The 14,420-nt window shown below is 27.5% G+C and overlaps 1 protein-coding gene across 1 annotated transcript; it reads left to right on the plus strand.

Moving 5' to 3' along the window:
• Positions 1–694: 694 nt before the first annotated feature.
• LOC112596618 (zinc finger MYM-type protein 1-like) lies at positions 695–2,981 on the plus strand. The gene is made up of 3 exons (XM_025342383.1): positions 695–1,271; positions 1,605–2,375; positions 2,554–2,981. Exons 1-3 carry the CDS (start codon positions 695–697, stop codon positions 2,979–2,981), a joined length of 1,776 nt encoding a protein of 591 aa, XP_025198168.1.
• The last annotated feature ends 11,439 nt before the right edge of the window (positions 2,982–14,420 follow it).

The following is a 14,420-nucleotide window of genomic DNA, read 5'->3' on the forward strand; positions in this document are numbered from 1 at the left end:
GGAAACCAGTTAGTTATACAAAAGTGGTATATAAGTTAATTATATAAAATAGAAGTTAGACCCCGCTGCATGAATTTCGCATAAAATTGACCTTAAAAAAGTCTGGAAAATATATAAAGGTACTACATATTGTAAAGTTCTATTTTAAAAATTTAATAATATAGAAATTTATAAAAATGTTTACTATGCATTAATCGGTCTATAGCATATTCTTAATTTTAAAATTATAATTTACCCTCAGGCGCGTACACAAGGGGGGGTTTTAGGGGTTCAACCCCCCCCCCCCCCGAAATTTCAGGAAACAAGTTTTATTATTTATGAGTTTAGTTTTATTTAATTGCCCTCATTGCCATCGTAATATGAATTACATTCTTGTTTTGTACTCGATCAGTATCTACAATCGTCAATCGGACCACTACATAACCACATCAAAATAAATATAGATTTCATATGAAACCCTGATGCAAGCCGATATCATTTTTATTACAATAGCAACAATGAACGAAGTTTTACGGAATTGCCGATGCGATAACGATAATATAATATCTGAAATGTCTTTTGTCAATTTAGTATAATATGTTTGACACGTGTCACTCGTCAATCATTTTGTCTTTAGAGTTTAAACATTTTATACGTGTATTTGGCGATCGTAAGATTAAGTGTAAGTTTGAATGCATAGTAAAACTTAATAAAAATGAAAAGGAATAATTCTAATCAATCAACATTATTAAACTTTGGTGTCAAAAAATTAAAAAAAGATTTAATAACTGCACCAGACAGCAATACAACTGTAAATACCACAGAAAACAAAAGGTTAGTTTCTTCATCAGACGAATTATTCGATAATAACAATCAAGACATAGGTTTTTATTTAAATAACAATGCAATTGATGACGCTAAAAAGTATAAATTATTAAAGCACCCATGGATTCCACCTAATAATTATGAGTTTCCTATTTCTCAAAACCGACGTTTAAAATTTCAAACTGATTGGTTTAGGCGCTATGCGTGGTTAGTTTATTCCAAACATGTAGAAGGTGCATTATGTAAAATTTGCGTATTGTGTTCGAATGATTTTGCTGGTAAAGGTTCACATCGAAAATTAGGAGCTCTAATTAAAGTACCTTTTACAAAATGGAAAGACGCAATTGAACGTTTTAACCAACATTCAAAAAGCGAATATCATAAATTATCCACTATACGGGCCAACGATTTTATAAAAATAATGGAAAATAAAAAAAAATCTATCGTAAATGAAATTGATTCTTCACGTATAAAACAAGTGTTAGAAAACCGAACTATACTTTTTTCTATTATAGAAACAATAATATTATGTGGTCGCCAAAACATCGCTTTGAGGGGCCATCGCGACATGGGTCACATGTATGAAAACGATTCTGAAGTAAATGACGGCAATTTTCGATCGTTATTAAGATTTAAAGCGCAAACAGATTCTATATTGAAAAACCATCTACAAAATTCGACTACATTTACTTCTTATACAAGTCCTAATATTCAAAATACATTAATACAAATATGCGGGGAATTAATTCAAGAAAATATAATATCAAAAATTAAAGCATCAAAGTATTTTTCGATTTTAGTGGATGAAACTCAAGATATTTCCCGATTGGAACAAATGTCAATTTGTGTGCGTTATGTTGATATCTCAACCTATTGTATTCGAGAAGACTATCTTGAGTTTGTGGTAGCAAAAAATTTGACTGGTGAGGGTTTATCTAAAACAATAATGCAACAAATTGAAAAATTTGGTTTAGAAAAACAATATCTTGTCGGACAAGGATATGATGGGGCCGCGGCTATGAGCGGGCAGTTCAAAGGTGTTCAAAAATATATCGCAAGTGAGGTGTCATATGCATTATATGTTCATTGTGCAGCTCACTCACTGAACTTGGCGATAAGTAGTTCGTGCAAAGTTGTGGCTATAAGAAATTGTATCGGAACGATTTCCTCTGTCGCTACATTTTTTCGATCTTCTTCACAGAGATCATATATTTTAATTGAATGTATTAAAAAATATGTTCCAAATAGTCGTCAGTCAACTTTAATACGAATGTGCGAAACTCGATGGATTGAACGTCACGAGAGTATAACTCGTTTCAAAGAGTTGTATTTGAGTATTTATCATGCTTTAAAACAATTGGAGAGTAGTTCTAATATTGAAACATCAAAAACTGCATTTCAATTATCTAATGCCATTAGCGCTTCGAATTTTGTAATTTCTTTATTCGTAATTGAAAACATATTTTCTCTAACCTTACCTCTGTGCATAGCATTACAAAAAGTCAATATAGATTTATCTTATTGTTATGAAAGAGTTGATGACGTGCGTACAATTTTAATTGAAAAGAGAAGTAACTCAGATGAGAGTTTTAAAAATATTTTTTTCTGATTGCGAAAAAGTAATGCTTGCCGGTGATATTATGTCTATTTCATTGTCCAGAACAGTAGGTCGGCAAACTTGTCGAGATAACACACCAGCTGATTCACCAGAACAATACTATAAACGGACTATTTTTTTGCCTTTATTAGATCATTTTATTCTTCAACTAGAAGAAAGATTTTCTAAACATCATCGTGTAATGTCCACTATACAATCATTAATTCCTAAGTACATAACTCAAAATACTACATATTTAAACAAATTTACGGAATGTGCATTGTTTTACAAACCATTATTACCTAATTTCGATACGTTTGATACTGAAATTAAAATCTGGCAAACACAGTGGCAAAATGTATCTGATGATGATCGCCCAAAATGTTTATTAACTACCCTAAGTCAAATGTCTAGTGATTTCTATCCAAATATAAAGTGCCTTTTAACAATATTAGCTACTTTGCCTGTAACAACTGTTACTGCAGAGCATTCATTTTCAACATTGCGGAGACTGAAAACCTATTTAAGAAATAATATTGGACAAGACCGACTAACAGAATTATCGCTCATGAATATTTAGAGAAATTATGACATTGATATTGACGAAGTCATTAACAGATTTGCAAGACTACCTCGAAAAAAAGATTTTATATTATAAAAAATGAAAAATACATGTTTCTAAATATTATTTGATTTTTTTTTTTAATAATTACGAATTTTATGATAAATAAATAGTACTATAATTGAAATTGTGTAAACTTCATGTTAGGCTATACGTTAGGTTAGATTATATAAGAATAACAATTTAAAACCAAAACCCCCCCCCAAAATATTTTTTTGTGTACGCGCCTGTTTACCCTTAAATATAATTTTGAAAATTTGAAAATAATAATTTAATAATTCAAACATTCTCTAGTTTTTAAAACGTAACCAATAAAAATAACTATATTTTATTATTTTAACTATATTAATATTTTAGGATTATTTTTTTGAAGCGTATTAACGGTTATTAGTTGTGTCAACAAACACGATTAATATTAATAATTTAAGTACTCTCCACATATAAAGATTAACTAACCACTCATGACTGAAATTAGCCATCTTAGTACATACTTCATTAAAATGTAACCATTAGTATAGGGTACAAGGAGTACTGGACAAGTTTTTTGTAATTGTGCGTAAATTTTAATCGAAATTTGGCGCTTTAAATAGGTAAAATTTAACTTAACTTTTGTATCTATTTTTATTAGACCTTGCATATATGAGTGACGTTTACCGCTTTCCTGCAACATAACGTGTCATTTTTTTTTAATAAAATCTAAATAGTATACAGTATAAGTATAAAATAACTTGATTTTTTTATAATTAACACAATTATATAATCAATAATTTTGTATAAACAATAAAAAATTAACTTATGATTTTAAATGAAATTTTAAAAAGACTTAAAATAATAATAATTTAGCTATACAGCTGATTATAGGTACATTATGTAAATTTTACCTACTTAAATTAAAATAATTTCAAAAGTTTATCATTCGCCGCATTCTTTTATCCTAATCAAAAATATAGACAACCCTGTAATATTATAACTTATAATGACTTAAGTATATAATCCGATATATAAGACTATCTTTGAAAAATACAATAATATAGGTAGGTGTGGTCTTACAGCAATATGATATTAGGAGGGGGGTATGCTAGGTAAAAATAATGTTAATTTTTGGTATGTTTTGTAATTCAATAATACGATTAAAGTCAAAAAATGTTTTTGATATGCTTTGAAAAAATTACATTGTATTTTATTTTAATGCTATACGTATGATCGGCCAATGACCACACATAATCCAAATAATTTGCGGGAATACCTCTTAATTTTTGAATTTTAAATGGAACTTTGGAACCCCGATGATGTCATTTTTGACTAGCACTTTTTACCTGCCATTACTGTAGTCAAATTACCTGACTGAGTGTCATAAAAATGTATTCTAGGTATACATATAATGAAAAAAATATATTAATTATCATAAAAATGTTATAAATAGCAATAATGTACTGACACGTTTTAAGTTATTCATTGTCAATTTTTAAACTTAACTTTTTAAATTTATAAATAGTCGATTACTATAATATACAGTAGTCAATCATAAGGATGGAATTGCATTAAGTCAGTATTGAGAATGTATAACTAAAATATCGTCTAGATTCTAGATGCAGAAACTTCGTATCAAACAAAAATTTAAGTTTGTATTAAAATAATAATAATGATAATTATTATTATTATTATTATAAATACTTAATAGTATTTATTCTAAGATGCAGATAATATAGTTAGTTATTCCACATTATTTATATCTACATTGTACATATTTCAACTATCAATAACTGAATAATAATAAAATAAAATAATATCGAAATAATTAAGTAATAAATTTGTATAATTATTGTTTAAATAGTAATAAATAATAATAATAGTTAAGGCGAAACAAGATTTAACCGAATTGTTCATCACCATTAGTCACAACAATAGCTGTAGAGAAAAAGATTCTAACACAGGTAGCTAGTAGATACACGACATTAAACATTAGTTTGTTGAAGATTAATACTTTTATTATTATTACCGGGTTAAATGAAACATTAGACCAATAATTGTTGGTCTACACTGAACTATAATTTTTAAGATAGTTAACGCTTAAAATGTAGTACAAAGAAAATTAAAGGCGAATTTAACTCTTTTACACTAAAAATATGCCATTCCTGTTATAGATAAACAAGTTATAACACCCCTTCCAAAATATTATAAATAAATATTAAATTATAGTACCTAAATTCAGTTGAATTTTTAGACTATTTTTTCTTGTTTTTAGTTATTTAGCATACTTTAGAAAAATTACAATGGATATTCACCAAATTTTAATGAAAATCTACAATGATAATTTTTATAAATCATCGACAAACAAAACAAAATTAAAACCACTATTTAGAAAAAAAATTTATAACAGAAATATAAAAAAGATATATAATAAATATTTTTATTTAATAATTCTTAACTTAAACATTTTATCTTAGAAATTGACATTTCAAATTTCCCGTTCCCTAATTTTATTTTTGCCATCCTAGGCAGCTGCTTCCTTTACCTATTGTGAAATCCACCCCAGAATAAAATAGTGAACTAACATATTTACATAGGCATGCACGTTTACAATCAGGCGGTACCCGTAATATTTTCGAACTCTTTTAACTCTTCTTTATTTGTACCTTCTCTTCTCAAGGCAGATTACGTTAATAAATTATTTTTCATTTATTTTGAATATATTGGTATTCATTTATTTTAATTAAAATTTTAAACAATTTTATTCAATGCACAATGTTAATAATACGTGAGTTCCGAAATAATAATAATAATAATATAAATTTTAAACTGTGTATCGAGTAGATAGCGAGTTATTATGTCCTACGCTTTTTAAATATGAATTATAACTGCCTGATATCGAGCAAATAATTATTAAAAAACATTATAGTAATATTTGTAATTAAAAGATTACGTGTTTCCTTAGGTATTACTATTGTGTATATGTAAGTGAGGGGGGCTTTTAATGCATACGCACACAACTGATGTCCTTAAATCGAGATTCATTCCTATAGATAATACAAGCACACGAATATTTTAAAGATTTACCTATAATTATATAATATAACAACTAGATAGTAGTCTTTATGATCAATATATACCTAATATTGATCAAAGTTAGATGCAATATGCATAGTCTATAATTTTATACATTTATTTAAATACCTATCTATATATCTATGAATGATTGTTGCTTTATTACCATTATTACTTATAGTAATGAAAAAATAGTATCCATGTCTTATTCGCCGATAATATGCCTTTTAACAGTTTTTAGTGGGTCATAAGATGAATTACCTATAATTCAGAAAAGAATAATTAATACGATCATTTTAATAAATATGTATTATAACTAAATAGGCGATACTCTATACAACAAACAACTTATAGAATTATGATTCCTATTGCCATTTGTCACTTGAGAAATTTAATAAAATTCTTATTATTTTTATACTATCCTAATATTATATAAATATTATAATAAACATGTCACTATGAAATAAACTTTGGATAGGTAATATTGACTGGCAACGAACATAATATAATACAATATAATAAACCATGACTATTTAACAAGTTAAAATTGTAACTAAAATTTTATTAACTAATAGTATTGAATCTTTTACTTACTTATTATTTGAACACAAATATAATTATTTAATAATTACCTATGAGTTTAATAAAAGTACACGGATAGTAATGTAAACACGAATTAGTCAAAGGAAGGATTTTAAACAAATAAATTGTACCTAAATACGAATAAGACGACGACGTCCGTATGCGGCTACTAGAGAAAAAAATTTGATCAGCCGTATTTGTTGATTTTTATCATTCGAACGATGAGTAAGCATCGCCCAAGTTCTAGGTATATACTCGTATAATAATAATATAATACATGTGTATTAACAATAATTTGTGACTACCAAACATCACTGATAAGGACACAGTCGGCTATCTAGTTTTTAAACATATCGATGCCTGTGAATACTCCTTTACACATTAAGAAGACGTCGCAACCGCATGTGTTTTCTCCGTCTTACACGTGTACGACATGATAAATTTTCGTTCACTAGTTTCAATAGTGTGCTTTTAGTTTTGATATTATAGTGAATTGACCTATTATCAGACTTTTAGTTAAGAACATTATCTGTGTTTTCTCATTGGTATTTTACGATATTTTAACTTTTAAATGAGTTATGAGTATGAAACATATAAATACTTTAAAATGATCATAGCTCACTTAAAAATTAAAATATCATGAAAAACCAACGAGAGAACACAGAAAATGTTCTTGACAAAAAATTTGATAATAGGTCAATTTACTCTGAAATCAAAAATAAAAACACACCATGTAAACTGGAGAACGAAAATTTACTGTATTGTACGTGTGTAAGACGGAGACAACGCATACGGGTGCGACGTCTTCTTAACTATACATATGGCAAAAGATTATATTTTGTTATCGTGGTTACTACGCGATAGAGTGCGCCACTACGGTCCAGCCGTGGACATCGGGTATCGATGAGACGCCCGAGGCGGACAATAAAAGCAGCTGCCTGCTGACAACGAACGACAACTCGATAGATAACGACGGTCGGTGGTCTGTAAAATGGTAGCTACTCGACGGTCTGTAAAATGGTAGCTACTCGGCAAGCGGTTGACGTAGTGACGCCGGTTAGTGCCCTATCCCTATTCCCTTTCATCGCTATTTTGTACGCTCGTGCGAGCGGCAGCACTGAACGGACGGTCGTCGGTCAACGGTAACTGTTCCGGGAGGTGGAAACAAATGGGTCAAGGCCACCTGATATTGGGTTACAATGTTACGTGTTGAACATGTAGTGAGAGCATTATAGAGAAAACATGAAGTAAAATAAAGTGCACAAACGATATGTTAATAGGTATCATAATATATTCATACTTTTAATACGTACGACTCTTTCAATCGACATCTTAATATGCTCCATTCATATAAGATAGTAAAGTAATATAAAACATACAACAGCTAGTAAGCTAGTTAGCCGTGTTTAAACTACGAAAATAATTAAATATTAAAAGCAAACATTTGTATTTCCGATAATACGGTTTACTGAAGGATTTATAGTACATTTTATAAAAAAAAACGTAGAGGAAAATATTATCAAGAACCGTACAAAATCTAATTTTTTATGCTATTCATAATTAGCCAAATAGCTTTAACAATAAAAATTTAGATATCAATAATAAAGTTTGAACGATACTTAACAGAATTCTCTACAACTTTTTATAATTATTTTTCCTGTAGGACTCAGAATAAGGTGCATTATGTGCGATTGTACTAAAGAATATTTCTCAGTAAGAACTAAAAAAAAAATGTAATTATTGATAGGTACTCATGTTCATACCACCACCTAATACAGCAGTACGGCGACAAGGTCAAAACCGGTTTACCTATATCGACCGCGCACGACATAAAAATATCCAAAAGTAGCTAATCAAAATAATAAATACAGATTTAATATTTATTATTTATTTTTTTTTTATTTAATGACATGTTATATAAATCTGTTGGGAAATATACTTTTAAGAAATTGTTTTTTAGTTATATTTAATTGTAAAAATTAAAAGTTTTTTTTTTTGTAATTAAATCAATATTATATCTTAAATTCTTAAATAATGAACGCGTTCTGATATCAGGTACATAACAGTAACACGAGAAACCTCGCAGATTGACACAGTATGCAAAGCTTGATCGAACAATTGAAACACTTCAATAATGGTAAAATTCGATAATGTAAACGTTGGAAACGTTTGATGACAGAAAAATATTCGAACAATCTGTTTGCTGATTGGTGAAGTAAACATTAACAAACATAGTGAACGCTTGATCCATTGTTTAGTCCGTCACCGCCTAACCTGGACTGGAAACGAGAGCCAAATCACGAAACATAATAATAGCTGATATATTACGCGTTAGACTACCTAAACCTTAAGCGATTCGGCTCCCGTCACCCGCCCACCAATTCATTTCCAGATCATTATATCTAAGTCCGTGGTCGTTAATCATTATTAAAATTTAAAATAGTGATGTTACCCAATTATAGATCTATTATACTCTAAAAGAGAGTATCCCATATCCCAACAAATCATGATCTAATAACTACGGAAATGAATCTATAACGCGATTATATTATACCTAAATAATCGTAAATGATACTATTTACTAAACAGCTAGAGATTTCAGCACTAGCGCGTTCGTGTGAAATTAACAATAAACTAAAGATGGGAATAATCGAGAAAAATTTCTCGAAATACTCGATTGTTAGTTTAATCGATTATTTCGATGTTTTGAAAACTATCTAATGATTATCTCGATATTGCAACAGCTGAAATAATCGAGTGAAAAATTATTCAACAAATAATTCTCTCAAGTTTAAATCGATTGATGTCTAAACTATAAAACATAAAACAATCGAATAAAAATTAATAATAACTAATAAGATTAATAACTTATCTTACCTATCCTATTCGATTACTTTTTTCGCCCTACTCGCTCATACTTTTGAAGTATTTGCAATTCAATAATTCATAATCATTCATCAAGTACATCATCTTTTTTTTAATAAATCATGATTTTAAAATAACTTATGATACATTTTAATAATCATATATTTAATTTAAGAGCCAATTGTCTACCGAGTATTGAATAATGTGAATTGTGCTGAGTATCAAGCAACTGAGTATAATAAATAATGAAATACTACCAAACTGACGGAGAGGTTTTTTCAAGTAAAACTCTCGATAATCGAAATTAGTCGATTGTCCCCACCACAAAATTAAACTAAACGCAATATACTTGAGAAGTAAGTTACGCAGTATTGTCACTATCATGTACAAGCATTAGTGCTTGAATTTCCAGCTGTTAACAGCAATTAATTTCAATCAATATATTTTAATATTGAAACATTGAGTCATTGAGTATATTACCTACAATAACTGTGATTGGAATCTTAGTCTGGCAACCATATTACCTATATCCGAAGTAATTATTGAATTTTTGTTGTTATTGTTGTTGTTGTTGTTGTTATTGCTTATATACCTACTATAATTTATCGCCACTACGGATGCAACACTGCCGCAACAAGCCGCCGGTTTATCAATATTATCGCTGCAGCTACACAATCCAAAACAAAAACCGTAGCGCATAATTATTAAAAAATAATTAGTTAAATATATACTATCTATGATTAGAACATCGATCCGTGACACATTCCATCGGCTAACTACTACTCTGCTATTTTTCTAGTGACGTTAACTAATCATCGACTACCGGGGGTCACGACGCTAGCCGCACCTTTTTCTTCAGGTATAACAAGATCAATAATTATCACGCCTTTGTCAGTGCTCTGTTGTCGTTTCATTAGTTCATTTGTCCAGAATCATTGCACTCTGTTATTTTTCCAGCATTGTGACTCGCCTTCGTAATCGTTTGTTACTCCCTGTTTTTTCGTCGACAACGCCGTAATACAGCAGCTGCTCTACTGAAGACACCACCCAATCGGCAATCATCACTCAGTCATTTGCAAAGGTACCTGTTTGCGATTATTATTAAATAGATATGTTTGTTCAACAATTTTATTCTAATAATTAGTATTAACAAAACCACTCGTTCTGGTCGTATATCTTTCGTGCTTGACGCGCCCGTCTAGCGGCCTACCAGTCAAAATGGCTACCACTGTGACGAATGGTGGTCGATCGCTAATCTCTATTCAATGCAGTCTGCAGTTAACATTTACCGTAATTTTCAATTTATTTTTTGTGCTCCTTTCTACTTAGAAAACATTAATCATTGTATTGTAACACTGACGGTTAAACGTCAAAAACAGCTCCGAGGACATTTCCTTATTATCACAATATTCACGAAACTACACCGATATCTAAAAAACCATAAATCTAATACGTACTAAACTAATAAGTACCTACGCGTTTGTTTGGGTGGTAAATTTTGACCTTATTCATTCTAGGTATCATTAACACCGTCATCTAAATATCAACAATAATATTTCATCCCATTATCACCTGTCGGCAATTATTGATTGTAGTGTTACATTTGTATTAACGTTGTGGACTGTGAATCATAAAATCAAAAATTTTACTCAAATATCATCATGACGATACCATCATCGTATATATTCGATTGAAGTTCAATATTTAAAAGGACGTCATATCCGCATGACATGTTGTCTTCGTCTTACAAGTACGTAACATGGCAAATTTACGCTCAGTAGATCACGTTTAACTCCGTTAGTTTAAAAATTAGTGTGAATCAACCTATTATGAAACCTTATGGTAAAAAAAATAAAAAATAAATTAAAATTAAATCTGTGATCGTATGTTGGTTTTTTACGATTATTCAGTTTTTAAGAAGTTTAGAGAATTTTTAATTTACACAATATTATATAAGAACGCCTAACTTGCTAAAAAATTGAATAATCGTAAAAAAAATCAACACATGAACACAGATAATGTTCTTACCTTCAAGTTTCATAATAGGTCGATTCACTCTCATTTTTAAACTAATGGAGAATAAATTTGTTATGTTACGTACTTGTAAGACGAAAACAACACATGGTGTTCTCTTAACAATAATTCTAAAATCTAAATATTTACTTTTGCCTTTTGCAAACATGACTCGTTAATGGCTGTATTTACTATTTTTTTATTGCTGATGGCAATATTAGGAGACAATTCGATACCACAAGAAATAAATAATTATCTATGGAAATGTGTGGAAATTCAAAATTGCCTATAACTTAACGAGTTACCTTCCTTGCAAAATTGCGATTTTTAAGAATCGAATTAACAACATTATTACTAAAAGTGACTGAAATCATAAAACTGTGATTAAATATAAAAACAGATTATGGCAATTTTTTTTTTATTTTAAGAATTATAAAGAAAAGAATTGAGCAACGAAAATTTTATGATAAAGAATCCATAATATCTTGATTTAAAAGACCCCGACAGAATTTACAATCATTCATATTTTATTGCTATTATAATATAATGTGCCTGCCTAATATTTTTTTTTTAATATAATAAATTAATTTAAGCTATAGTAATGCTTTATTAATAGTAATTTTTTTCTTAACTATTTTAATATTTTGAATTTATAATATGTATAAACATGGTTTTTTTAAATATATTACTGGACAAATAATAAATTAAGTAGATGAGATTTGAATAATATTTATTTAATTTGTTAAATTAATACTTAAATGATTATTCCATACAGATAATCGCTTGTAAGTTATGATGTAAGCTGTAGGTGGTAAATTGAGAAGACTTAGTTTCTAATCTTTGATAACTTTTAAAATATATATTAATATTCAATGATTTAAATTCTGAGTGTACCAAAGAATTTATTGGTTTTATAATGGGGTATGTGTTTTTTTGTGTGTCTGTATAACCAAAAATTAATTGATAAAATGCTTCAATTTTCAACTTTGAGAATGAGTTTTGGTAGAAAATAAAATCTAGTTTGTATCAACAATTAAAAATTCCTAATATTATCAAAATATTCAGGAAAATAGACAAAAGATTAAAGAAGAACAGGAATATTTACACACATCTAATTTTCAACAAAATCAATTTTATTTTTTTGGTGTAACTCAAAAACCATCTACCGTAAATACATGTAGTTTTAACCAATTAATTCTATCATATTTTTTCAAGATAAAATTTTCAAAATATTTCTACTCTTTTCAATCAATATTAAATTTTTTTTTTAGTATTTTTCTATAAATGTACATTAAAAACTATTAGATAATTAGAAATATTTAAAAATTTAATACAAAGCTTCTAAATATTGTTAATACATATTTCTTTTTATAAATATATCAAAAATCTAAAATCACAATATTTTTTATATAGGTTTAATTTCGACAACATTTTACATCTGTATTGGATATAAATTAATTCAAAAAAAATTTTGTATTTACACTTGAGATTTGAAAATTCAATACAAGGTTCTGTATAAGTTTATCAACCTACATAAAAAGTAACAATTCTACCGGAAAGCTAAATTAGTTTTTTATAACCATTTAAAGTTGAAATTTTTATGAAATTGAATACGGTATTCACTTTACTAAAATAATTATTTCTTTTCAAACGATTTTTTGTTTTTGTTGTAAATTAATAAAGGTATAACCACAAATACCTAAAATTTTCACTAATCGTGAAATATTTATAATCTTATTATAATTTTTTATACATAATATAATTTTCAAAATATCTTGATGCTTTTTTAGCTATATATAAACATAAGAAATTTTAAAAAAATGATATTTATTTTTTTTATAAATAATGATAAAAATTATCAGCCTGGACAATTTTTTTGTTAAAAGATCCCACATAATTTGTTCTTATATTTGTATGATTATTAGGGTTCGGAAGTTGACGCATTTTGCATTTTTTTTTTTTTTTTTTGGAACTTAATAGACAATGCTCTCCTGGCCACAAACGTATTTTATAAACATGTGAATTTAAATAACTAATTTTTATTTTACATTTTTTTTTTCATTTTTTAGCTTTTTTTTTTAAATCATTTTTAAGTCATAATTTCTTTTTTAAGTCATTTTTTGGTCAATTTAAGGTTTTATTTACCTTTTAGTTCAAATTCTTGTATTTATAATTAAATTTTGTCAATTAATATCTTACATGCATAGTTTTTGTTTTACAAAGACTGTATATTAGTACCTACATAAAATTTATATTTTATAAAATAAAAAAATATTTTACACAAGTTATATACAGGTTAAGTAAAGATAAAGATTGGATAAAATAAGGCAATAACTGCTAGCTGTCATTTTTACTTTTGACAATATAAAATATGCAATAGTACAATTTAATGATTTCAAGTATTTTTATTATTATTACTATTCTTTTTTTTTTTAATGTATTTTTACTAGTTTATTTATAATTTTTTAGGTCATTTTTTTGTCATTTTTAAGTTATATTTCCATATATTTTTTAGGTCATTTTTTAATGTTTTTTTAATTTCTTTTATATAAGTTTAGATCTTAAAAAATTCTTCAATATCAATAAAATTTACAAACTAAAAATATTTTATAGTAAATAATTTATAAAACCATCAATTTTTATAGCTAAAATTTGAAAATTTAATATTTTTTTAAATATTAAAATTACAAATGACGAATAACGATATTAACTAATTTTTTTTATAATTCAATAATATTACTTCTTGGGACTTAACTATATAGTCTATATGCAATGATATAAATTAATTTTAACATATTATCTATTATTTGTATGAACCTATTCACTCTGTTTTAACGGTATTTACAGTAAGGTATTATATTATTATTATTAATTCTTAAGTTTACAACAATA

This window comes from Melanaphis sacchari, unplaced genomic scaffold (assembly GCF_002803265.2).
Source record: "Melanaphis sacchari strain LSU unplaced genomic scaffold, SCAv2.0 Contig32_pilon_pilon, whole genome shotgun sequence".
Classification (NCBI taxonomy): Eukaryota; Metazoa; Arthropoda; class Insecta; order Hemiptera; family Aphididae; genus Melanaphis; species Melanaphis sacchari.

Excerpts from the sequence above, each read along its gene's own strand:
- LOC112596618 (XM_025342383.1), top strand. The coding sequence starts at position 695 with ATGAAAAGGAATAATTCTAATCAATCAACATTATTAAACTTTGGTGTC. Across the intron at positions 1,272-1,604 it reads AAATGAAATTGATTCTTCAC|TGGATGAAACTCAAGATATT; the intron begins GTATAAAACAAG and ends TTTCGATTTTAG. Across the intron at positions 2,376-2,553 it reads AATTTTAATTGAAAAGAGAA|ATCATTTTATTCTTCAACTA; the intron begins GTAACTCAGATG and ends TGCCTTTATTAG.